At 45.6% G+C, this 25,683-nt stretch overlaps 1 protein-coding gene across 1 annotated transcript; it reads left to right on the top strand.

The window, feature by feature from the left end:
* Positions 1-574: 574 nt before the first annotated feature.
* On the top strand, positions 575-24,434 carry N4BP3 (NEDD4 binding protein 3). Its single transcript, XM_053289066.1, has 5 exons — positions 575-711; positions 18,268-18,702; positions 20,077-20,613; positions 22,200-22,457; positions 22,901-24,434. Exons 2-5 carry the CDS (start codon positions 18,298-18,300, stop codon positions 23,468-23,470), a joined length of 1,770 nt encoding a protein of 589 aa, XP_053145041.1. The 5' UTR covers positions 575-711; positions 18,268-18,297; the 3' UTR covers positions 23,471-24,434.
* Positions 24,435-25,683: the final 1,249 nt, after the last annotated feature.

Below are 25,683 nucleotides of genomic sequence, written 5' to 3'. Positions count from 1 at the left end.
GGAATGAACCAGACTTGAACCCTGATCTTACAAACAAACTTTTATCAGAAGTGTTATCAATTAAATTACAAGATGAGCAATGTTTGGTTTTTAATTAAGTCATCTCCCCTTGCACTAGTCTGCTCCTTGGGGCAACAACCACTAACTCCTGGATCTATTCAGACTGAGTGATGGTTCCTGGCTGTAATCTTCTGCCTTTGATGTTGCTCCATATTTGCTTCCTGGGTATTTAATGGTTTGTATTTGCCTTCTCAAAAGTTGTAATTTTCCTTGGTCCCAACTGGGACAATTTAACTGACCACTGATACTAGAGTATTCTTACATGAGTCAGAGGGGCTACACCCAGTGTCATTGAAACTTCCTAGTAGCATGCAGCCTGTACCTTACTACCCACTCCATCCTTGTTTGGAAAACCCGAGTCTGGGAGAAGGATGCTAAATCCAGGCCGTGCTTTACTATTGCCTCTGCAGTACTGCAAGTGCCACTGATTCGTTCTAAGACGTGGGTAGGCGTAACTGCTGAGCAGATCCAGACCGGGTTTTGTCTCCTCCCCAGCGGCACAGCTAGAGCCTCCCGGGTTCGTAGCCTACAGTGGGGTGTTCAAATCTCAGCGAGGGAAGGAAAGATCTAACTGAGGGTCTGCAGGAGGAGAGACGGAGGAGGAGTGGAGTCCAGGCTAGCCGGACATCGGGGCTGCAGGCAGCAAACATGGTGAGTTAGTTCTGTCCGCCACTCTCCTTTGGGAAGCTGAGTTTGTTGAGTCCAGCTTAGACAGGGATCTGTCCAGCCGCCTGCTGGCCCTTTGTTCCCATCCCTTTGCGGACACCAGCGCTTGTTGGATATTCTCCTAAACCCGGTCGATCTAGCCCTCTCTCGTTTCCTCGCATGTGGTCTCTCCGCTCGCCGATATAGCCTCAAGCGCTCTCGGAACAGAGCAGCAGAACTCCATCTCCGCCGTGGTCTGGGACTAAACGGGACTCCTTTGGTGTAGGCAGCGGGCTAGCAGCAGATGGTGCGTGGTGATGAGTACCGTTGGGAGGAAATCAGGGTGCCGAGGAATGTACAGTGGGGGAACCCTGCTTGGTCTGGCGATGCTGACGCCTTGGGCGTTAGAGCTCAGTCGATCGCCGCCTTGGCATCTCAGGATGGTCAACAGACCGGTGGACCGTGGCTTTTCAATCCAGCGGAGGCGAGAGGTGACCCAGGGACTGGGTCGAATAATTTGAGTTGGGAACAAGGCTCATGATCCTTTCATTTGCGAGGACGACCCTTGATTGGAACTCCGTAGCAAAGGGTCTGTGCCGTAAAAGAGTCTACACGCGCACGTCGTGGTCATGATGGTAGGAGGGCTATAATAATCACCACCAGGCTGCGCGTTGGGAACTCTCTCAGAGCCGAGGTTGGGTTCCGGGATAGTTTTCTACCTAGTCGCAGATCTGGATAAACCGGAACACGTAATAGTTGTGTGCGCGCGCTCTCCTCCTGAGGGATTTACCTGGGAGAACTTGGCAGTGGCAAGCAGGCCGTGGGATACGTAGGAGAGCTGAGCAAATGGCGAGGCGTCAAATATTTCTGGCATCGGACACCCTGATATAGTTGACTCTAGGTTGAAAGTGGGTCTGCCAGCCTGTAGGGTTCAACTGCTTCCTTCTTACTGGTAGTACCATAAGAACAAGCAAGTGGGCTGGGGTGGCAGAGGTGGAGTGTTTTGGGGTTTTTTGGTTTTTTAAAAAATGGAAAGCTGTTTTATTGTGAAGCACGAGGATAGCTATAATTGAACAAGTGGGGGGCAGATGCCCCTGAAGGAGTGGGGCCCTGCATGACAACTTGCTCTTTGCTCTCCTCCTCATGGGGTGGGGAGGAGAAGGCAGGAACACATCTTGGGTTCTCAGGAGTCGTCCCAGGGCCTACTCCAACCTTGCTGTGTCCTTGTTGTGAAGTGCCTTGTCTAGCATTAGCGGGTGGGAGCCTCCATGTGGACATGCTCAAGATCCTTTAGCATGAATTAATGATCCCTTTGCACTCCTTAATAATCCCTTTGCACTCACAGTCAAGCCGGCTAAAAAGCAATAGAGGGGTACAGTTTCCCATTCATTTGATCCATGTTTATGTCGCAACTGCAGGCTGTAATCCACTTTAGCAACTGCGAGCATGAAACCAAGGTGTGGCAGATATTCTGGACAAATGGATCTTGCTTCCAATGCTTTGAATTTCTGCATACTGTCCTCTGCTGGATCTATCAGAAGTTATCCCTCCCTCTAATTCTCCCTCTGGCCTGCATTATTCTTAAGGAACTGCCATTCTGTTCCATTGTGGTCTCCTGCATAAAACAGGACAGAGAATTCCACCCAGGGGCTCCTCCTGCTGTGTGACTGCTGAAAGCAGGTTCCATATCAGGATTGTTAACAAGAATGAGTGAAGCCAACACAAGAGGCTGTTCCCTTCTGCTAGGAATCTGACCCTCTTGCTGGAAGAGACCACCCTGAAGGGGCATGAAATATCCCAGTCCGGAATTCTGGCCCCTTTTGTAAAAGGGTGGCAATATATTTGGGAGTATGGAAGTATACAAATTTATTTATTTATTGTTCCATTTATATCCACATTTCAGTAAAGTAATCTCAAAGCAGTTTACAATATAATTAAAACAATACACAATTAAAATACAAAGGTACAGATGATCTCAAAAATTAAAACAATACATAATTAAAATACAAAAGTACAGATAATATACATAGAAAAATAATCTCTATTTAAAATTGTAACAACCCATCTATTTACTTATTTCTCCTAGGCATAAAGTGTGTGCCGTCAAGTTGATTTCGACTCCTAGCGCTCACAGAGCCCTGTGGTTTTCTTTGGTAGAATACAGGAGGGGTTTACCATTGCCTCCTCCCATGCAGTATGAGATGATGCCTTTCAGCATCTTCCTATATCACTGCTGCCCAATATAGGTGTTTCCCATAGTCTGGGAAACATACCATCGGGGATTTGAACCAGCAACCTTCTGCTTGTTAGTCAAGCATTTCCCCGCTGCGCCACTTTAGGTGACCTGCTAGGCATACCCATCACTAATCATACCTGTCACTAATCCCATGCGCGGCAGCTCTCACGAGAGTTCGTGAGCAGCTGCCGATTAGCGACAGGGACGGGGGAGAAAATAGGGATGCTGGCCACTGGCCGGCCAGCGGGAGCAAGCAGTAGCGGGCCGGCTGGCAGGAGCAGGTGGTGGTGGGAGCAGGCAGCGGGCCATCCACTAGGAGCCAGCCAGAAAGCACTGGTGGGGCAGGCGGGGGGGTGGAAGGAGATGTGGGCCAGCCCACCAGCCAGAAACCACAGGTGGGCGGGGTGGGGGAAAGAAGCAGGCCAGGCATAGGGTGGGAGGAGAAGTGGGCGGTGGGGGAAAGAAGCGGGCCGGCCAGGCCAGCGGAGGCACAGATGTTCTGTGCCTGGCCCAGCTAGTTAAAAAATAATACATAAAACACAAAGCAGCAGTAGTAAAAACAATGCTTTCATTCAAAAGCCTGGGTGAAGAGCCACATCTTTAATTTTTATCTAAAAACTGTCAAGGAGACTGAGGAACGGTTTCCAGCTGGGAGAGTATTCCAAAGCATGGGGGCAATGACTGAGAAGGCCCTGGCCCGCTCAACAAGGAGCCTCTCTCTCATTCTCATCGTTGGCATGCGGAGCAGAGCCCCCTCTGGTGATCTTGCCAAGTGAGCAGAAACCCTTGGGAGCAAATGACTTGGAGATTTGCTTGGATACCTAAGCCTGCGCTTTTCCCCCTTGTGATCTTCTTCAAAAGTAATTCTTACAAAATATACCTTTGGGTATATTTTGCCACCATAGGTGGCAAAGCAAGTGTGTAGCCTGACTGCTCATCCAGAACAGCATCTCCTATGCTATCCTATTCACAAACACTTAGGAGGAGTAATGCGTGATGTATTATTAAAAGATAGTATATTAAAACATGCTTCTTTCTGAATGTCAACCATCATATTAACTAGTTTTAATTTTTAAAAGTTAAGGCAAAATCCAATTACAGTAACATGGGAGTAAATCTCATCGAACACTGTGGGAGCTTACTTGCATAGGATTACATTTTACATTATATTGATTTTAGCCAAGGGCTCTAATAAACCTCCCTGAAAGGGAATAACACTAGATAATCTATTGTGAGTGCTTTTCTAACATATACTCTTAGTCTGTCGTAAGGATCATGATGTGACATGGGGAACAAGATGTTATTTAGGATTTTACAAGTGAAAACCAGCAATGCTAATTGTATTCTGCAGTCCACAGTAAACAGTATAGACTATGAAAGACTTGGGAAAGTTGTGCCTGGTGGTCCCTGCCATGTCTGGAATAGGTTTCTGCAGTCTCCATGCAGTCTTTGAAGGTCACATAGAATGTGCTTCATGGTATAAATAAATATTATTTATCTTGTTTATATCCTGTTTTTGGACTGGAGTCCCCCAAAGAAACTCATAACATTCCTAAATATAGCTGTAGTCAAATATGAAGTTACAGAGGCATCACAGAGGTGGTTGTGTTGGAACTGAAGACAAAAGATGACAACCTTTTCACCAAACAGATTTGATGAAATGAGTTTCTAGCTACTGCTTAGATGCAGCTGTGAATTCAGGTATACTCCCAAGACTGTGCTCCTTAGTGAAGCAGGAGCATTTGTCAGTGGCAGATATGTCTGCCCTCTTTAGAGTATATCATCTGGCAATAATTCTTGGTGTTGTATGGATTCAGATTTCGTCAGCTTGCCAAAGACCACAGAACCTGGAAAGAAAAATTGAGTCGAGTGAGTAATGTCAACAGATCTTCACTCAACAGCCGCATATGTTGGCTGCATAGAGAAAGCATCTAGATGGAACTCTGAAGGATTCCTTAGGAAGTATTCAGAACAGATTAACATCCTTCAGATACCCACCATTAACCCCAGGACCATGAGCATTGCTACGCCCCTAAAGGACCCAGGACCCAAGCCCAGACCATCATTGATTGATTGATTGATTGATTGATTAAGTGCCATCAAGTCGGTGTCGACTCTTAGCGATCACATAGATAGATTATTTCCAGGATGATCTGTCTTCAACTTGGCCTTTAAGGTTTCTCAGTGGTGCATTCATTGCTGCTGTGATTGAGTCCATCCACATTGCTGCTGGTCATCCTGTTCTTCGCTTTCCTTCCATTTCCCCCAGCATTATAGACTTCTCAAGGGAGCTGGGTCTTTGCGTAATGTGTCCGAAGTATGATAGTTTGAGCCTGGTCATTTGTGCCTTGAGTGAAAATTCTGGGTTGATTTGTTCTATGACCTATTTGTTTGTTTGTTTTCCTGGCTGTTCATAGTATCCTCAAAAGTCTTCTCCAGCACCAAAGTTCAAAAGCGTTGATGCTTTTTCTGTCTTGCTTCTTCAAAGTCCGGTTTTTGCATCCATAGAGTGTCATGGGAAAAACCATTGTTGGAACGATTCTAATCTTTGTAGGTGTAGACGTCGTGACCATCATAGCACCTACTTTTAACCTTTTTAAAAAGAAAGATTCCCAAGGGCCTTATTTTAACCTTATTTTAAAGATTCGTCCTGGGCCCAGGCTCCTGCGCCCTGAGACCACTTCCCAGGATCCCTTTGCCAATGATGAGTAGAGCCACTCATTAACAGTCCAACAAATACATGCCACTCCCCACAGTCACATCCTCAACACCTTATTATCAACAGTTTCAAGTCACTGGATTGCAGAAGTCTAAATTGGGCGGTATGGAAATGTATTAAATAAATAAAATAAAATAAAATAAATGTAATGTAGTGCAACCCCCTGTTGGAAGGCAGGACTGTCCACCCACTTTCACAAGCCCCTACACTGCCCTCTCCTCTGACCAAACCAGATAATCTGAACTACAGTTTGCCAAATGCAGAGAGTGAGTACGTTGCAAAAATAGCTTGAGATGACTCATTCTATCAACCAAGCCATACAGAAAAGGACAGAAAAGCCACCAGGCTCACTGATCATTAGGATAAAATTTGCAACCCTGGATGTCTAATAAGATCAAGATTGTGCTAGTTCTTCTGTTGTTTTCCTACTTGATGTTTTACCTCGTCAAGTGGTGCCACAAGGAAAGTCTGCACTTTAACTTAGATCAAATATAAGATTGCCTGAGGTCCAGAGGACATCTGTGTTTCATTATTATGAATCTTACTCCTTTTGGATGGTTCATATTGGGGTACTTTTCTTCTTCACTTGCTTTGCCACCACTTACTTGGTATGTGCAGAAATGATCCCAGGGTATTAGCTGAACACTAGAGGTTGAAGTAAGGTTTATCAGATCCTTTGTCTTGGCAAGAGAATCCAAGCTAAGTTTGTGGGGTTGTAAACCTAAATAAGAGCTTTATGATGCTTGAGTTTGTATTTAGTAACCTGTGTGTTGCTCTTAGGAGATCGCCTTGCTGCTTGTAACAGGAGTTGTCAGACACACCAAGGAAATTACCACATCCATTTCATCCTGACTTTGTCTTATACTTTTTAATGATCTGATGTGTTATAGCAGCAGGTAAAGAATGTGCAGACATAAAGCTGATGATATGTTTTTACCCGCAAAAAAACCTTTTTGGTAGACAGATTTTTTTTACCCTTTGCATTTTATCCCCTACGATGTGGCTAACAGCAAGGAATATGGTGTACTTTTCTGGGCCTGGACCATGGGAATGTTGTTAATTCACAGTTATTGCCAAGTCAGTTAAATGGGAATCTAGGGCAGAGCTTGACAAATCCCAGGCACCACGGAGCCAAGGCTCTTAGAAATTTAACCATAGTGCCTAGAGTAGGATATTCAGAGCTAGAGTTACTTAATAACATCTTGATTTGTCCCAGGCAGTCCTGTGTCTGTTCTGAGTATGTTATATGCAAAGGGGATAAAGAGAAGCCCCATTACCCTTTCCCTCCATAGTGTCCATCACTAATTCCAGTAATGTTGTCAAGTGTGTTCATTGTCTGGCTCCTAAGTATTTGGGCTGGCTCCTAGATCCAAATAAAATTTGTCAAGGCCTAGATTGCCACGGTGCAGGCTCCTGCTGAGTGTGTCATATGAACTCAGGGAAAGCAGCAATGTCAGCTTGGCAACACACAAACGGATGTGTAGCAGAGATCGGAAAGCTGACTCCAAATCTAAGATTACTTATCTTGGTTACATGTCCGTTTGTGTGCTGCCAAGCTGACATTGCTGTCCCCTTGTCCCAACCCCCGAGTTCTCATGACATGCTCTGCAGGAGCATGTGCCTTGGGAATCCCTAGATTCCCTTTAACTGACATTGAAATGATCATGTGAATCAGCCTGTACTTTGCAAATCAGTTATTGAACATGTGCTTATTTTCGTGGCAAAAAATAGTGAGGGGGGAAAGTTGAATTTGTATGTTTTAATCTAACCCAAGATATGAGTTCCTGCAGAATTAAGAATAGGTTTGGTGTACTGTAATAGCAAGAGGAAAGGAAGATGGCTTAAGGCTATAAGAGCCAAATAGGGTTCAGAAGCTCCACTCTTCAGAGGGTGGAGTGGAGAGCTGGTCTTGTGGTAGCAAGCATGACTTGTCCCCTTAGCTAAGCAGGGTGGGTCCACTCTGGTTGCATATGAATGGGAGACTTGATGTGTGAGCACATATTCCCCTCAGAAATGGAGCTGCTCGAGAAAGAGAAGAAGGTTCCAAGTTCCCTCCCTGGCTTCTCCAAGATAGTGCTGAGAGAGATTCCTGCCTGCAACCTTGGAGAACCTCCCATGGCTGGGCAAGGTAATTGAGAGGGTGGTGGCCTCTCAGCTTCAGGCGGTCTTGGAGGAAACTGATTATCTAAACCCATTTCAAACTGGCTTCCAGGAGGGCTATAGGGTGGAGACTGCCTTGGTCGGCCTGATGGAAGATCTCCAGTTGGGAATTGACAGAGGAAGTGTGACTCTGTTGGTCCTTTTGGACCTCTCGGCAGCTTTCAATACTATCAACCATAGTATCCTTCTGGAACGTCTGAGGGGGGTGGGGGTGGGATGCACTGTTTTACAGTGGTTTCGCTCCTACCTCTTGGACAGATTCCAGATGGTGTTGATTGGAGACAGTTGCTCTTCAAAATCTGAACTTAAGTATGGTGTCCCTCAAGGCTCCATACTCTCTCCAATGCTTTTCAACATCTATATGAAACCGCTGGGAGAGATCATTAGGGGATTTGGAGTGGGATGTTATCAGTATGCTGATGACACCCAGATCTATTTCTCCATGTCAACTTCTTCAGGAGATGGCATATCTTCCCCGAATGCCTGCCTGGTGGCAGTAATGGGCTGGATGAGGGAGAATAAACTGAAGCTGAATCCAGATAAGAAGGAGGTACTTATTGTGCGGGGTCAGAACTCCAGAGACTATTTTGACCTACCTTTTCTAGATGGGGTCAGACTTCCCTAAAGGAACAAGTCCACAGTCTGGGAGTACTTCTGGATCCACACCTCTCCCTGGTTTCTCAGGTTGAGGCGGTGGCCAGGGGTGCCTTCTATCAGCTTTGGCTTATATGTCCATTTCTCGAGATCAATGACCTCAAAACAGTGGTACATTTGTTGGTAACCTCCAGACTTGACTTCTGTAATACGCTCTATGTGGGGCTGCCTTTGTAAATAGTCTGGAAACTTCAGTTGGTTCAGAATGCGGCAGCCAGGTTGGTCTCCGGGTCATCTTGAAGCGACCACATTACTCCCTTGCTGATAGAGCTACACTGGCTGCCAATTGGTTTCCGGGCAAAATACAAAGTGCTAGTTATAACTTATAAAGCCCCAAACGGCCCTGGGTATTTAAGAGAGCGTCTTCTTCGTTATGAGCCCCACTGCCCACTGAGGTCACTTGAGGAGATACATCTCCAGTTACCGCCAGCTCGTCTGGTGGCCACACGGAGATGGGCCTTCTCGATTGCTGCCCCAAGGTTGTTGAATGCGCTCCCTGCTGAGATGCGATCCTCCCCATCTGTGACTATTTTTTTTAAACATCTGAAGACCCATCTTTTCACCCAACCTTTTTCAGCTTTTTAAATTTGTAGGTTTTAATTTTATACTGTTTTTAAATTGTTAAACTGTTTTAACCTTTTATATTTGTTTTAATTGTTTTTATGTCATTGTTAAACGCCCAGAGATGAAAGTTTGGGTGGTATACAAGATAAATAAATAAATAAATAAATGGTCCACAACTATACTGAAAGCATTATCTCCCATACGTAGAACTCCACAGCCTTCTTTGTTGGACAAAACCATTGAGAGCAATAGGGTGACAGAGATTAAGATGATGTTCGTCATATTCATATACATATTCATATTCATATTCATATGATGTGAAATGTATCTCAAGTACCGCTGCAAAGTAATCTGAATTGTAAAACAAAAAACAATGGTGTGTGTGTGTGTGTGTGTGTAATGCTATAAAAAAATTCCACAGATAAAATGTCAAGTTGCAAAAGTAAACCATATACACCCACACACAAAAATAGAAAACATTTTGGAGACTGAACATATAAAAGCACCACTGGTTTATATAGTCAACTATTGTCTGTTCTGAGTGCCAATGACTCTCCAGGGCCTTCGGGCAGAGGTCTTTCCCTGTTTCTCATAGAAAATGGGATCCTAGGACCTTGATACAAAGTGTGTGCTCTGCTGCTGAGCTATGGCTCCTTCCCAGATTGTATGCATGCAGAATGTCATACACAACCTTGTTAACTGGAGCAGAATTGAGTAGCTTAAGGATCTTTGCTTTTCTTTGTTAAGAAGTTTCTAGCCCATCTTTCTAGATGTATATTTAAATATTAGGAATAAGTCTGTTGTGTATGCGGTGTCATTTTGGTTCTTCGCATGCTGAAGGGCGCTTTCGGGACAGTTAGGGTCACAATGTGTCCTGCGCAGGCACATACACGTATTATGATGAATGGCATGTGGTTGCCTGTGGATGCTCTGTCTAGTGGCTGAGCAGTTCCTTAGATATGTTTGTTCTCCTTCTGAGACAGTTGATCAGTGCAGAGCCAAGTCTGAGAATACTCATACTCTGAGGAATGTCTGGATATGACTTCTCTAACCTTGAATGCTCCAAGTATAGTCAGCCCTACCTTCCCAGGGGTTTCACAAGCTGCTTCCTATGATGATATTACTATTTTTAGATTTAGAAGGATACAGGGAACATTAGCTACTTCCTCGTTTCAACTGTTACCTCACCTTGTTTGGAAGATGTAAAACTATACATTTTACATGGGCAGTGTATGAAATAAGCCTAACGTTCTTGGGGTGTTGGTCTTGTTTGAAGATGTCTGGTTGGCAACCTATGCACAGTGAGATTTCTCTGTTATTTTAATTTATGTATGGCGCAGTGTGGAAGTCACTTGCCTAGGGAGCAAGAGGTTGCTGGTTTGAATCCCTGCTGGTATGTTTCCCTGTCTATTTGTACTGACTATCAAGACTTTATCTCTTGCCAATTTATGGACCATAAATGTACCCAGTTTCTTGGCCTATTTCTATAAATTCCTATACCTTTTTGGGCTGGTCTGATCCTGTAAGGAGGCATCCGTCAGTTTCAATGATGATGTCACAAAATCAGGCACTGGAGTCTATGGTCAGATATCAGTATGGGCAGAGGAGCTTTGGGTTTCATTGTCCAATCTCTGGCCCTCATCTCTCCAGGACTTGACAGTTTTGCTCAATCTCCTGCCTCTGAAAGTGGCAATGAGTTGTATTTTAAAGGGAGGTGAAAACATATGCAAAATGCACACTATAGGAGAAGATATCTGAAAAAGGCAGTACCCTCAAATTTCATAAGGTGGTGGAATTTAGCCCTAAGGCATGGATATTTATGTCCCTCCAGCTATGTAACACCAATTAGTCTTGCTCTAGTTCTCATTTATGGACCTGTCCAATTTTACTTTAAATCTTGGCTAAATTCTAATCCCCAAGCATAACCTGTGGCAAATATTTCCATAAGTCAATTAGAAATGATGTGAAAGAGAGTTTCCTTTAATCATTTTGGAATTAGCCAACTTAAAGTCCATTTGTGTTTGTGTTATGATAAAAAGAAAGGTCACATACTACTGTTTCATCATGAGTGAGCCTTCATCCACTTTCTTCTAAGCAACCACTTCCTGCTAAGCAAAATATTTCAGTATGTATTTTACATCCGTTTCTTTTCTGCATTCTTCTTGTTCTGCCTTGAATCCTATTTTAATTCACCATAGTTCTAGGCAGTGTCAGTCTCCTCTATTTGTATATATAGCAACTAAGCTCCTTCTTAAATTTAGTCTTCTCCTAGTATAAAGATCTCCATGCTGCCCCCAAATACTTTTTATTCCATTGTGAGTTTGGTTTTAGGGGAAATTTTCACTAGCAGTCTCAGGCTGCTGGCTTGAGGCAAAATTGATCCAAGAAAATAGGCAGGAAGAATAAATTTAGAACTAAAAAAGACATTCCTAAAAACACGTGTAACGTGAACACTAGGAAGGTAACTAATAAAGAAATATTTAGACTAGACTGGAGATAAATGATGACGCCTGAAAAGTTTGAAGAGCTAATCAAGAATGATGGAACATATCCTTGGTAATGAATAAGATACATTCTTCCAGATGTTCTTGATGGGAAAATAAAGAAGTTCAAGAGAAAGTCTCATATATTTGCATATAGTACATAAAAGAAGATAAAAGATTGGAGACATAAATTAATTTGAAAGGGTTTCAGAACTATAGGAGATTGTTGGAGACCAATCCATGGATTGAACATTACAGAAAGAGGCAGAGATCTGTAGGGGGCTGGCTTCCATCCTAGTAAGTATAGTAGGTCTGATGGATGAACTTACATATGGAGTCAGTGCATCACAACCTACGTGTGACCTGAACAGGTGTAGCAATGTGAGCCCAGTCAAGCTTCATGGCAGTTTTAAAGCCCTTGTTTTGATTCTACTTACCCCATTCCCTGACCTCCCACAAACTTTGCTAAGCTCTGAGCAAAAAGCAAAGCATGAATTCTTCCTGCTATGTTCCTTTCAATGAAGGCTTGCTTCTTCAGTTCTTCTGGGAGCCTGCCCCATTGGCTTATGGGAAGAGATGTTGGGATCCTTTGTAGGACAATGACAACACACGGTCAGAGCAGTCGGGCAGGTGTGTGTGTGTAAGCAATTAAAGGAGAGTCATCATTATTGTTTATTCAAAGCAACTTCCTGGGGTGTGAACCCGCAGGCCAGGGCTTGGCATTTTATAGGAATTTGGGTCACCATCTCTTCTGGGACATGCTCTGAAATACCCAATCTACCTGCAGCTGGTGCTGGGTTAGGATCCTTATAATGAGAGTCTTCAGCCACTACCCTTGTCCTTGCCAAATGAACTGGGGATTCAGATATAAGCAGCAAGGGTGGAGAGCTCTTCCTCCTCTAATAGAACTGCATCAACATCTGTTAAAGCTGGGCTGGCTCTCTGCTACAGGCCTACTTGAAACAGACTATATTATCGGAACATGAAGAGCTGTGTACATAGAACAGCCCTGCTGGATCAGGCCCAAAGCCTATCTAGTCCAGCATCCTGTTTTCCACAGTGTCCCACCAGATGCCTCTAAGAAGCCCACAGGCAACAGGTGAGGACATGCCCTCTCTCCTGCTGTTGCTTCCCTGCAACTGGTATTCTGCCTCTGAGGCTGAAATTGGCCTATAGCCACCAGACTAGTAGCCATTGATAACCGTGTCCTAATTAATTTGTCTAAGCCCATTTTAAAGCCATCCAAGCTAGTGGTCATCACCACATCCCGTGGCAGATAATTCCATAGATTAATTATGCGCTTTGTGAAAAGGTACTTCCTTCTGATGGTGCTACATTTCCCAGCATCCAGTGATGACTCCTGGTGTGTGTGTGTGTGTGTGTGTGTGTGTGTGTGTGTGTGTGTGTGTGTGTGTGTGTGAGAGAGAGAGAGAGAGAGAGAGAGAGAGAGAGAGAGAGAGATTTATCTCTGTCCATTCTCTCTACTACATGCATAATTCTGTACACCTCTAACATGTCTTAGGAATATAGGAAACTGCTATATACTGAGTCAGACCATTGGTTTATCTAGCTCAGTATTGTCTTCACAGACTGGCAGCGGCTTCTCCAAGGTTGCAGGCAGGAATCTCTCTCAGCCCTATCTTAGAGAAGCCAGGGAGGCAACTTGAAACCTTCTGCTCTTCCCAGAGTGGCTTCATCCCAAGGGGAATATCTTGCAGTGCTCACACATCAAGTCTCCCATTCATATGCAACCAGGGCAGACCCTGCTTAGCTATGGGGACAAGTCATGCTTGCTACCACACGCCTTTTTTTTCCAAATGAAAAAGCCCCAGATGCTCTAGCCTTACCTCATAAGAAAGGTGCTCCAGGCCCCTGATAATCTTGGTTGCCCTCTTCCGCATCTTTTCCAGTTCTACAGTGTCCTTAAGTAAGATATGGTGACCAGAATTGTACGCAGTACTCCAAATGTGGCCGCACCATAGATTTGTATAAAGGCATTATAATATTAACATTTTTATTTTCAATCTCCTTCCTAATGATCCCTAGAATGGAATTTACCTTTTTCACATCTGTCATGTACTGAGTCAACACTTTGAATGAGCTGTCCACCATGACCCCAAGATCTCTCTCCTGGTCAGTCACTGGCAGCTTTGTTGTATTCTGTTCAGCAATCTTTTGCAGTTTGTTTGTTTGGACATTTGTCCTGGGGGAATCCTGTAGAGAGTGTGAGGGAGGAGTTGGAAAGAAAAGGGAGGGAAAGGAGAAGGAGAAAAATTGAGTTGTTGCTGAATAAACCTTTAGTTAAATTTACGTAAGATTTCCATGCATGTATGAGGGAAGCAGCTATAAAACAAGTTTCTTACTGGAAAAGTTTGGTAGTAAAAGTAACTTTTAAGTAAAACTTTTAAGTAAAACTTAAAAGTTCTGAATTACTTTCTGAAGTAAGAAATTCAGAACTGTTAAGTTCTTACTTCTTACTTTGTGGAAGGCTGCTGCTATGCAGGATCGGATTAAGCTAGTGTGGGTCCTGTAGCATATGTTATAATGGGGCCCTAAATTTTAAAAAATGCACATAAATATTAAAACATAAATTATTTACTTGCATAGTAAAGTAATTCAATTTTTTCATTTGCTATATTTTGGAGTATGGGAGACCAAGCCACAAACTCACACTTACTACAACAACAGTGAACATTTATATACCATTTTTCAATCAAAATTCTCAAAGTGGTTTACATAGAAAAATAAAGAGTGGATAGATGATTCTCTGTCTCCAAAGGGCTCACACTCTAAAAATAAAAAATGTGGTAGGCACCAGCAACAGCCCCTGGACAAATGCTGTGTTGAGCCTTCTCTTAAAAGGCACATTTAGCAAAAAAGGGATATTTTATCTAACATGGACCAAATAAAACAGGTAAAGTTTTAACTTTAATTCCCAGTTGGAAGCCAGGCGTGCAGGGCCCTCAAAAACGCGGGGCCCGTAGCAAATGCTACATTTGCTACTACGTTAATCCGCCATAGCTGCTATGGAAACCTTCCTTTTTGGAACTGCCTTGATCCTGACCACTTGACACTGGTTTACTGGCCTCTGCAGGAGGGTATTTGAAGCCTTGGATTTTGTTGCCAGTTCAGCCACTGACTTTTTGGTGCCAGCTGGTACAAGTTCTTTATCATTGTCTGGCTTCTTTCCCTATGTATGACATTTTCTTGACCCAGGATTATGGGGATTCTGGGTTAATTAATTAGCTAATAATTAATGAGCTTGCACAGTGCTTAGGGTCAATATTTTGCAGGGCCAGAACATAAGCATTTGGCAGCAGGCTTATTTAAAACTGAGATGCTGAGCAGTCAAGCATGCTCTGGCAGTGCCAGCCTTTCTCGTCCCACCACCCTGGGCAATTCAGGAGATGAGCCCTCATTTAGGAATGGTGGAAACTGGCATCATATTAGCAACCTTGAGATTAGCTTATTGGCAGAAGCCTCAAATAAAACCACCCCAGAAGGAGTTGTTTTGTTAGTTGGCCACTGGCTTAGGTGGACCCCACTTGTCACTTGACCCTGTTAATGCTATAAGGCAATGCAGGATATGGCTGACTTGAGGGTCTCCAAAGGAAGGAACAGCAGAATGGAGCTCGTCCCTATGCCTCTGGCACCTACACCAGCACACTTAATCACTGGGCACTTTGGCCTGGAGACCAAGGAGCTCCAGCATGGGAGGAAAGGGTCATGTCCGCCTTGGGGTTGTCTTTTAACGAAAGGCGGTATATAAATGCAACAATAAATAAATAAATGCAACAATAAATGTCTGCCATTCACTTGGGTCGCAGTTACTTCAGGCTCCCTCCTAGCAATGCTGGATATCTGTAGCCTTCACACCTGCTCAGGAAATGGTGCAGCTCTGCACCTCATGCCTCCCAAATATCCTTTCCTGTTTCCTTCAGTTCAGCTGTTTGTGCTTCCCCCTGTCCTCTTGTCAGCATCTGTTTCCAATTTAGCTGCCGGGAACATTACCTACTAAAGGAAACTCTGCCTCACCAGAATGAACTTGTGCCAGGACATTTATTTCAGTTCTTACCCCGAGAAACCAGACAACCCCCTCCCACCTAACACTTAAAGGAAGGGGGGAGGCAATAGCTACATGGCAACTCATACTTGCTCATTTCCTCACACTGCTGACATCTGGATCTAGTGTCTGACTGGAGCTGGGCCCGGAGAGAATGGGCTAGTTCTGCCAGTTTGTCTGCAAGCTCTCTCAAATGTGACGGGCAGGAGCATAGGTGTACACATCTCCTCCTCATCCAGTGTGCCACTTCACTGCTGTCTAATCCATGCAGAGGGAGGGAAAGTCATCCAAACCACCACTCAAGAGGGGCAGTTAGGACTAACCCCACCACCTCCATGCAAGTAGGCAGTGGCAGCAAGACAACACAGGGCGGTGGGGGTGGGGGTGGGGAATGTGCACATCCACGTTCCTCTCCTAGCATTTGAGAGAGCCGGTGGACATATCACCCAAACCAGCCCTAATATGTAGGTGGTCCATGGCATTCCTGGATTGTAGGTATCACAGGTTTATCCTGCTACAGTTAAGTTGGCAGGCATTATGTTTTCACAATTAGTGCAGAGAATATGCTTTCTGTGAATCATACATTTAAGCTTCAGTGCCATGACTATAGTATACTTTCACTTCCCACATGTGTGGTGACTGGGAGATGCCTATAAACATGCTCTGTGGGTGCAGGATTGTGGGACCAGGCTAACAGTTGAGCTCCTGACATATTATAATTCCAGCCACAGGAAAAAGGATTGGAACTCATGGCAGTAGAGATTGCTGTTGCATCATTGCGATTACTCTGAGAAGATGGTAGGAGGCCAAGGCTGAATCCTGAGCAGGAGCACCATTACTTGTGTGTCATGGCTGAGCTGTGGGCAGCAGCTACCAGGTGGGACAAGGCTAGAAGGCCAGACCAGGAGAGCCAGGCAGACAGTCAGGTTTTGAGATCAAAACTGGTAGTTGAAGGTCAGGAACATGCCAGAGATCAAGTAGACAGGCCACTGAAGCAAGTAAGGAGACTCTGAAACTGAGGCGAGAAGATCTACATTGGACAGAAGCCACTTATATTCATTCTTCCTGTCTGCACGGAAGCCAATAACATAAGGCAGGGAGGGTAGCATAGAACTTGGAGACTTGAAAGTTGCTGCAGTGCAACAAGTCACCACAGGGGCAAGCAGAGTCACAGCCTCAGGGAACTCTGATATGGAGGGTTCACAAATGGACCGGCCAAATTCTTGTGTCCAGTATAGCCACAAAGTTTGCTGCTGGCAGAGCACGAATGGCTGCAGGAGGCTGCGTTAGGTAGGGAAGGTATGCATGATTGGGGCCTACCTCCTTAGGACAAAGGATATTGTCACGGTATCTAGACCAGTCCAAGAGCTGATTTGGAACTAAAGATAAGGAAATGAACTCTGCTCAAATCCAGAAGAGAGCAGCAAAAGTAATTCTGGTCTTGAAGAGTTCTTTCCTGGACACCTAGAATATGTTTGTTTTGGTTCCCTGCCCTGTTGCCTGAGGCAGGAGGTGGAGCTAGATATGAGAATTGGCACATCCTGGGAAGAGTGCCGCTTAGGCCTGTGTCAGAGCTGGATAGATCTCTCAGCTGGCTATAGGAGTTGCTGCTACTTGGCGAGGTGTCTCGTGTGCTTTGACTCTGGTCTGATTCGCTGGGTAAAGCAAGACAGGAGGAGATGCAGAGGCCTGGGCACAAAGTTAACTGATGTAAGACTTTTTAATGTTAGTGGCTTAATTTGGTGTTTTCAGCTACTTAGGCAGAGGAGGGCTCCTAATGTACAGGTGAAACTCGGAAAATTAGAATATCGTGCAAAAGTCCATTAATTTCAGTAATGCAAATTAAAAGGTGAAACTGATATATGAGACAGACGCATTACATGCAAAGCGAGATAAGTCAAGCCTTAATTTGTTATAATTGTGATGATCATGGCGTACAGCTCATGAAAACCCCAAATCCACAATCTCAGAAAATTAGAATATTACATGGAACCAAGAAGACAAGGATTGTAGAATAGAACAATATTGGACCTCTGAAAAGTATACAGTGTACTGTGCTTGATTGGCCAGCAAAGTCGCCTGACCTGACCCCATAGAGAATCTATGGGGCATTGCCAAGAGAAGGATGAGAGACATGAGACCAAACAATGCAGAATTGCTGAAGGCCGCTAATGAAGCATCCTGGTCTTCCATAATACCTCATCAGTGCCACAGGCTGATAGCATCCATGCCACGCCACATTGAGGCAGTAATTGCTGCAAAAGGGGCCCAAACCAAGTACTGAATACATATGCATGCTTATACTTTTCAGAGGTCCGATATTGTTCTATTCTTCAATCTTTGTCTTCTTGGTTCCATGTAATATTCTAATTTTCTGAGATTGTGGATTTGGGGTTTTCATGAGCTGTATGCCATGATCATCACAATTATAACAAATTAAGGCTTGACTTATCTCACTTTGCATGTAATGCGTCTGTCTCATATATCAGTTTCACCTTTTAATTTGCATTACTGAAATTAATGGACTTTTGCACGATATTCTAATTTTCCGAGTTTCACCTGTAGTGAGCAGCTATTTCTGCCTTTTCACTAAGAGGAATAGTTTAGTTTAGCTCATTTTCTTTTAGAGACTTGTGTGAAGAAATGTATCGATAACCTGTGTGTATGTGACTTCTTTTGGCAGTGCTGGAATCCCACTTGTCTCTAAATCTCCATGGCAACAGCACAGGCCTCTCATGTGACCTGTGACCCCAGCTATTGTCTCTTTGATCCTTACTCTCTGGACTCTGAGCTGGACAACGACTGCAGCATGGGCAGCGTGGGCAGCCTAGTGGAGAAGCAGGAGTTCTCACCGGGCACACCAGGAGGTTTTCGAGGGATGCGTCAGCCAGATGGGTTGCTCCGGAAAGGAATGTCCCAGCGTGAAGTTTTTGGCTACTTACATGGGGGAAAGCGGGATGCTCGGGCTGAGAAGAAGCACCAGTCGTCTGGTGGTGGCTTTAAACGGGACTATGAGAGTGACCGGGAGAACCAGTCCCCTGAACGGTACTTCCGGGACAATCACCGTGGAGCAGATTTCTCCAAGAGCTCTTTGCCTGAACGTGGACGCTTTGACAAGGTGAAGAAGATGTGGGAAGTAGCAGTAAGGAAAGGAAGGTTTCTTGGCAGAGACTGATGAGAAGGGGCATGAACTGGGTGGAATGTCTTATAGTGGTCTGCAATAGACAGACCACTGCATCAGCTACTGCTTCTTTAGATCAGGGATGGCCAACTGGGGGACCCTGGGCTGTACCCAGCCTCACAACTGGTTCCTCACGGCTCCCAGCATCCAGTAGCTCAGAGGGGGCATCTCACATATTGCTACTGGCCCAGAAAAAGCTGCTTGCGTCCATAGCTGGGTATGAGCCTCCCACTTCCAAGCCAGTTACCATCCAGCCTTTTCCTTGCTGAAGGAAAAGATAGTCCAGGCTGTCTGAACCATCGCAGAGGTCCCTAAGATATCTCTCTATGTCAGCTCTGAGAAGGCCCTGCTGGGCAGCTGATTGGCTCAGAAGTGATGTGTCTCAGTATCTCAGATGTGCTATGTTTAGTTTGGTTTAAACCACTGCCAGAGGACTTGCTCAGGTAATGCCAAACCAAAGCTAAACACAGCATGACAAGAGTCATAAACTGTTCTGAGCCACCCCTCAACCTACCTTTCCAGCACTGAAATAGAGAAAGCCCCACTGGAATAGAGGACTCTAGGGTATCTCTCTTTTCAGCACTGGAAGGGCTGAGAGGTGGCCAGATAACTCTGAAGTGACATCTCTCATGCTGTCTAGAGAGCAAACAGTAGGGCTACTTAAGCCATTCACAATTCTAAGGCACCGCATCAGATTCAAGAGGTACTTCCAAGGACTGTCGCTGGTGTCTATCTTGTGTTTCTTTTTAGATTGTGAGCCCTTTGGGGACAGGGATCCATTTTATTTATCTTATTTATTTGTTATTTCTCTGGTCCTTTAATGCCAGGAGGGGCACCTTTGAATATATTCTATCTAGGAGTGGGATCATCCCTGGCAAATTGTTCTAGAGCAGGGCTGTACAAATTTGGCCCTTCTGCAGATGTTGGACTACAACTCCCCTCATACCTGACTATTGGCCACTGTGGCTGGGGTTGATGGAAGCTGAAGTCCAAACACTTCTGGAAGGCTAAAGTTGTGCAGCCCTATTCCAAAGGATGGGATTGGCTTCCAAGCAGCTTGGCCAAAGATTGTCCAGATCCTCTGGCCAAAGAAGCTGGCCATCCTGGCTATAGAGAGGTCTTCTTCTATGACCTATGCTGTCTTTTACAGATGCAAGAGGTAGATGCAGGGGATAAATAGTGGGATGGCTGGGTTCTTTATATGCTCAGCTCTTCAAAATCTTGCAAAAATGTGTTGATCTCTTCCTGTTCCTTCTCTGTTAGACTACTTTGGGCTGCTGTAATTGTTAATGTCTCTTGTGTCCCTTCCAGTGTCGGATCAGGCCCTCAGCCTTCAAGGTGGTGGCTGGGAAGAGCTTGTTGTCCATGCAGGGGCTGTCATCAGCAAAAGGCCAGAAGTTGTCCAAGAGCAATGGGAGTCTCCACACACTATTGACACAGAGTAGCACTGGCAGTTCCTCACAACGGGGCCCTCTGCGCAGCCACCTGCTGCATACCATCAGTCTGGATGAGGGCACCAACTCCATCCAAAGCTTCCCCACCTACAACCCCCGCTTCAAGCCTGCTCCAAGCCAGTTCAGTGCTTCTGTAGGCCACATCAACCACATTGGTGGTTCCTTAGACAGGGCCTCACGGGCACCACGGGATCCTTTGGCTGTAGAGAAAGCACCCATGTCCTGCAAGAGCCTGAGCCGACTGCAGAGCTCTGGGGAACCACCCCCTCCCTATGAACCCACCTACTCCTTGGAAGATGTGGTGAAGCAGCTTGAGGACCGGCTGGGTGAGAAAGGCATGGAGCTCCGGCAGCTTAAGAGAAACCTGAGTGAAAATGATGACCCTTTCACACAGGTGAGTGAATTTCCTCCACAAGGCAAATTTCCTCCACAAGGCCCATTTGGTCCCTTGAGTATTACAGACTGCTCTCCCTTTCTTCATTTTGCTCTCTCCTTGCCTCCTGGATCCTACTTCCTCCTCAATTCCTAACATTCTCCATCCTTTACTGGCATGACCCACCAATCGCTGTCATCCATGTCATTCCTTCTTCAGGTGTATTATTAGCCACTCTCCTGGACGCCTGTGATGAATAAGAATTGTCTCAAGGCAACCAAACAGAGAAAGGTTTGAATACTGGAAGAATACTGGTTGCTTTTTTCAGGCTTCAGTAAGCTACAAGTGACTAACATGGGCTGGGTATACACGGGGGCAGGAGGATTAGTAGTGTTTCAGTTGCAAGGCCTCCGTGTCTGCTTTCCACACCCACCCTGAACCAACTTCTGCTGCTGATCTAGTCCTGAAGCCAGCTTCTAGTTTTTTGCACATTCCTCATGAAGTATATCATTCACAATACGGCCACAGAAAAGAAAGAGAGTTATGCTGGCAGAAGTGTTTGTGATTCCCCTGAATCACTTGTGGTAGCCTATGTGCCAGTCAGACAAAGCAGCAGTATGCGTGATGCTTTTCCTTACATGCCTGGGCCATGTTGAAGATGACTGAGCTCCTCTGGGGAACAGAGTGTGTGGTTGGGAATTCGTGCTCCGTGTTTCCCTCCCCGCACAATCCTAACACCACTCCAGGAAGTCAAGAGTCCCTGCAGCGAGAGCCAGTGGCAGATTTTCATGCAGGCAGGTCAGGTTTTAAAATAATCATGCAAATAGCATTCACAAAAGTTACTAGCCCACACATGTTTACTATTCTGCCTGCCCACACATACCTGTGTTAATCATTTGTATGGCCTAAAAAGAAAAAAAAAGAACTTTTTTGGTAAAGTTTCCCTGCCTAGTTGCCTAGAGGCAATTCTTATGCACCACAGGCTACCAGGTGAGTGGCACAGCAAAAATCATTATTTTGTTTCAAAAGCTCTCTTTGTGTTGAGGACGTGAGTGCAACCGGGTGCACAAGAGAACTGCCCAAATTATAGGCTGGGATTATACACAGAGGTTAGTGCTGCCTAACAGTGCTTTCGCTCCTGGGTGGTTCTAATGATCCTGCACCCTGTAGTGTGTCACTGCACTGTGTTTTGCTCCTCCAACTCCTAAGCAGTGGCATGGATCTTGGTAAACTGCCCCTTTTCCAGAACCGAATACCCTTTCATCAGGCGTATATAGTTAATCTGGCTGATTATAAGGATCTGTCTTATTCTGAATCGGGCCAATAGTCGTCCTAACTCAGTCCTGTCTAAACAGACGGGCAACAGGATCTTAGATGAAGGCCTGTTGTCTGGGATCATGGATCTGAAGAGGCTACGGATTGAACCTCAGACCTTTTAAGGATGATATTCTTCAGCCCTTTCCTGAGAGGAATGCATTTGCTTTCTGTAAAAGGTGTGAGCTTTATGTATTGGAGATCCTCCTTATTAATAAAAGCCCTTGATCTGCCAGTTACATCTGCTCTGCTCTCTCTGGGCCCTCCTTCATTATCTTCTCTTATTCCGACAGATATTCGAGGACAAACAGCGTTTGTGGATGGATGAGCTGGATGAGCTGAAGCAGATGTATGTGGCCAAGCTGCAGCAGGTGACCCAACAGGCCCAGCGTAGCCAGCGGGCACTTCAGCTGCAGCTCTATAAGGCACAGCAGGAGAAGAAGCGGCTCCAGGAAGAGCTGGAACTTCAGCAGAGCCAATGTGAGGAGCTGAGGCTGCGGCAGCAGCAGGCAGAGCGCCTCAGCCCCAAGCTGGAGGAGACCAAGTGGGAGGTGAGTGGGGAAAACATGCACTTAGTCCTCTGTTATGGGCCTGGTCCTTGGTTGCTCCTAACTAGACACACAGTTCTGCTGATGTCCGTGTGGCTCCACCCACGAGTGCAGGCTGCTGATATACTGAACCCCCTAGTGGGGGTTCAGCAAAACAGATCAACTCCCGTTGGGTAGCTAGCAAAGCTGTACCAGCTATGGGATCAAGTTTCAGATGCAAAGCCTTGCCCAGTATGTTCACGATCCCTTCTGAGCCTCTCCACCATCTCCTTCCCTCTGGGTTTCTTGTTGCTTCATTGACTCCACTGTGGTCATGGCACTAGTGCCTGGAAATATCCCAGCCTCTCAGTGCTGTGCTTTGCTGCCCTGCACAGGCTCCACTGCCTCACTGACTCTCCCTGTCTACACTTTCCCCCTGTCCTCACCCTAATGTACTATGTTGGCAGGTCTGTCAGAAGACTGCAGAGATCTCCTTGCTCAAGCAGCAACTCCGAGATGCTCAGGAGGAGATGGCACAGAAACTGGGTGAGATCTTCAGTTTGAAAACCCAGCTGCGGGAGGCCCGGACAGAACTCCAAGCCAAGGACTCGCAACAGACACAGTTGGGGGACTCTTTCCAAGCCTTGCCAGAGCCTGGCTCCCCTCTTCCTCCAAGGGACTCTCCCATGCAAGCATGCCAGGACTTCTTGGGATGTGAAACGGATGACTCCAAATGCCGGGGGATGCAGGGAGAGAATGCCGAGGGGCCTGAGTGGCTCTGGGCAGAGCTGCTGCGGGAGCGGCGCCAAGCCCAGCTGCAGGCGGCTCACTTTGAGCAGGAGCGGAAAACCTGGCAAGGGGAAAAAGAGAAAGTCCTGCGCTACCAGCGGGAGATTCAGGCCAGCTACATGGAGATGTACCACCGGAACCAAGCTCTGGAGAGGCAGCTGAGTGAAGTCCGGCAGCTCCAAGCTGAGCCCAGAGGTATCAACTCCGAGTCACCTTGGATTGAGAGAGCTGAATCCTCAAAGATTTGAACAGAGCATGTGAGAGAGTCCTTGTGGCGGGATTGCAAAGGAGCAGAGGCACCACCATGCAACACGGACCCATGGGATCTGGTAGGGGCAAAAGGGCCTGTCAGCCTGGCCCAGGAAGTTGCTCCTGAAACACAGTCAGGAGCTGGGTTCTGTTTCTGTAGCCATTAGCACTGTGGATTTTGCAGACTGTTGCCATAAATGGAATGGAATCTCAGCATGACATCTGGCACTTTCTGTCCATCCAGGTAGGCTGTTGCCTCCCTATCACATCTGTTTTGGAGGGCCGGATGTTTTCCTGCTTTGTGCCCACATTGGCACTGCTTGTCAGGATGGAAGGCTTGTTATGGTGGAATGTGAATGGCCATGATTCAGGGCTGTAGTCATTTTAAAGAAAGTCTGTTGGACAAAACCAATGAAGAATGTGTAAAGGGTCATGTTACTAGGTAATCGTTTCAAAGGCTTTTCCTTATCGGGGCTGGGGCTTTATCCCTTCATAACCAGAGTTGGCCTGTTGTGCTTCATGGCAAACCCACCTTGGCCTGAGCCCTGTCCTAAAGGATTTGTTTTCTGTCCATCTGGCTTGTCCTCACTCTGTGCCTGGTTTTGAAACTCCAGTTTTGACATGGTTGTGCACGTCTTGTATTGTAAGTGACTGAGTGAGATCCTGCCCTCCAAGAGATCCTCCTGTGTTTGGATCCTGAATGTTTGAGAAACTCAAGCATAAGCATCGGCTTCAAAAGCTCATTAAAGGTCTTGGCCGTCCAACAGGCCATGGGCCTGGATCATCTGGGCATCAGCTGTTTCTCCACAGCTAATGCAAGAGTGGGGCTGTGGGCACCATTGATCCCTCTGTTCTGTTGCTGCTTGGTGCCCCAGTTCTGGATTTGAAGGTTCTGGCCAGAGTGATGAGCCCTGAAGTGGAAGCTCTGCCTGGCAACTTCTGGAATAAAAAATCTGTCTGATGCGTCAGGCTTCATGACTTTCTCTTTTTACTGTAATATCATTCCTAACATTCTTGGTGTTATAAGCGATCACATTCAGACATTAATGGGTGTTTCCAAAAGATAACATGCAAGCTAAGGTTGCTCTGAACTCAGTTTTTCTTAAACCAGTGCAGCAAGAAATGGGGCTATGCATATATAATAAAACAGGATTGCATTTATATCTTCAAGGAGGTTAGCGTGACATCCCACCCCTCATTTGTATCCACACAACAATTCTGTGAGGTCAGTTAGGGGGAGAGAGAGTGGCTAGCCCAAGGTCACCCAGTGAACGTTATGGCTGAGTGAAGATTGGCACCAGGTCTCCCCAGTCCTAATCTGGCATTCTAATCACATCACCAAATTGACTTCCACCTTATACCGGAGAACACTCTCTTTTTGCAGAAGTGGGGAGTAGTGATTGTGGTGGCAGAGAGAATCATATTGATGTTTTAGGATGGAACTATCTCAGTCTAAAGAGGGAAAGTGAGTTTAATCCTGTAGCGGAAATATACTCTGAGATTGTGGAGGAAATACAGATTGTGATTTCTACCATCCTGCAGCTTCTCTGCCTACTGGGTTTGTTGCCCTTTTGGTTAGGGGTATGTGAGATGAGATTTTCAGCCTGGTCCCATTCAAAGTCAAGCACATCTAACCCCAATGATTTCACTAGCTTAGGCATGCCTACTCTTCTTGGGTCAATTTGTAAGCTGTACAAATAAAGATATGGAAGCTTACAGTATGATTGAAAAGAATAGAGTATGGCATTCCCCCAGAGTTGAAAGTCCTAGAGCGGAACATTATTTCAGTAACTGAGACAGTGTAACCAGAAAGCAGTCTTGTTGTGTTCGCAGTGCAAACATCCTGTCAGCATTCTCAAATAATATTGCTTTTAGGGCTGGTACCACCCAGTGTAATATATTAATCCTGGAGGCCCATATTATGTACATTTTGTGTGATGCTGCCGTGGAAGAGTCTTACCCTGAACCATTTTTCAGGCAAGTGTGGGGTTCTGGATGAAAGCCTTGATACACACAGCTCTCTGCTGTATAGCTTGTTTTACTCCATGGTCCCTGCTGGAGCTAGCCTGGTTTGTTCCATCAGTATACTGCTCAGAGGTTAACTGTGTAGCTCTGGGGCACTCACTGTCTGCCACAATTGACTTTCTAGGGCAGAAAACAAATTAGATTATCTGATTGTCCATAGTTCATTTTATATATCCTATTGGAGCAC

This window comes from Hemicordylus capensis, chromosome 2 (genome assembly GCF_027244095.1).
Source record: "Hemicordylus capensis ecotype Gifberg chromosome 2, rHemCap1.1.pri, whole genome shotgun sequence".
Taxonomy (NCBI): Eukaryota; Metazoa; Chordata; class Lepidosauria; order Squamata; family Cordylidae; genus Hemicordylus; species Hemicordylus capensis.
The sequence above is the reverse complement of the archived record's forward strand: the minus strand, read 5'-3'. Positions and strand labels throughout refer to the sequence as shown.

What these genes read in the sequence shown, in the direction of transcription:
- N4BP3 (XM_053289066.1), top strand. Translation starts at nt 18,298, where the DNA reads ATGGCAACAGCACAGGCCTCTCATGTGACCTGTGACCCCAGCTATTGT. An exon ending in AACGTGGACGCTTTGACAAG is followed by an intron (nt 18,703 to 20,076) that starts GTGAAGAAGATG and finishes TGTCCCTTCCAG; the next exon opens with TGTCGGATCAGGCCCTCAGC. An exon ending in TGGAGGAGACCAAGTGGGAG is followed by an intron (nt 22,458 to 22,900) that starts GTGAGTGGGGAA and finishes CTATGTTGGCAG; the next exon opens with GTCTGTCAGAAGACTGCAGA.